At 59.5% G+C, this 343-nt stretch overlaps 1 protein-coding gene across 1 annotated transcript in view; it reads right to left on the reverse strand.

Moving 5' to 3' along the window:
* Window positions 1-156: 156 nt before the first annotated feature.
* Window positions 157-343, reverse strand: part of LOC104075715 (solute carrier family 12 member 3-like) — a gene marked incomplete at both ends in the record, with an annotated part of 1,550 nt that continues 1,363 nt past the window's right edge. The window contains one exon of the mRNA XM_009576309.1: window positions 157-241. Within this exon, the coding sequence (XP_009574604.1) occupies window positions 157-241 (85 nt within the window). The remainder of the gene's footprint in view (window positions 242-343) is intronic.

Below are 343 nucleotides of genomic sequence, written 5' to 3' on the forward strand. Positions count from 1 at the left end.
CGGGGGCAGGAATGAGGTCTGGCACCTGCGGCACTCGCCCCGGGGTATCGGTGCCGGTGTCCATGGCTTGTTCCCGGCTCCCACCACCTGCATCCTCCCAGGCCACCCATTTTGAGGGGGGGCGGAATCCGACCCAGCTCACCCGAGGACGCTTACCGATCGTAGCAGAAAGCACCAGGTAAGACACGGTGGTCCAGAAGATGGCCATCAAGGTGCCCTTGGGGATGGCCACCGCGGGATCCTGCCCAAGGGAGTCGCAGAGAGATGTAAGACAGCTTTCCAGCAGCACTGCTAAAATGGCATTTTAATTGTGGCTGCGATACCAGACGAGTTGTAATTACAT

This window comes from Fulmarus glacialis, unplaced genomic scaffold (genome assembly GCF_000690835.1).
Source record: "Fulmarus glacialis isolate BGI_N327 unplaced genomic scaffold, ASM69083v1 scaffold31944, whole genome shotgun sequence".
NCBI lineage: Eukaryota > Metazoa > Chordata > Aves > Procellariiformes > Procellariidae > Fulmarus > Fulmarus glacialis.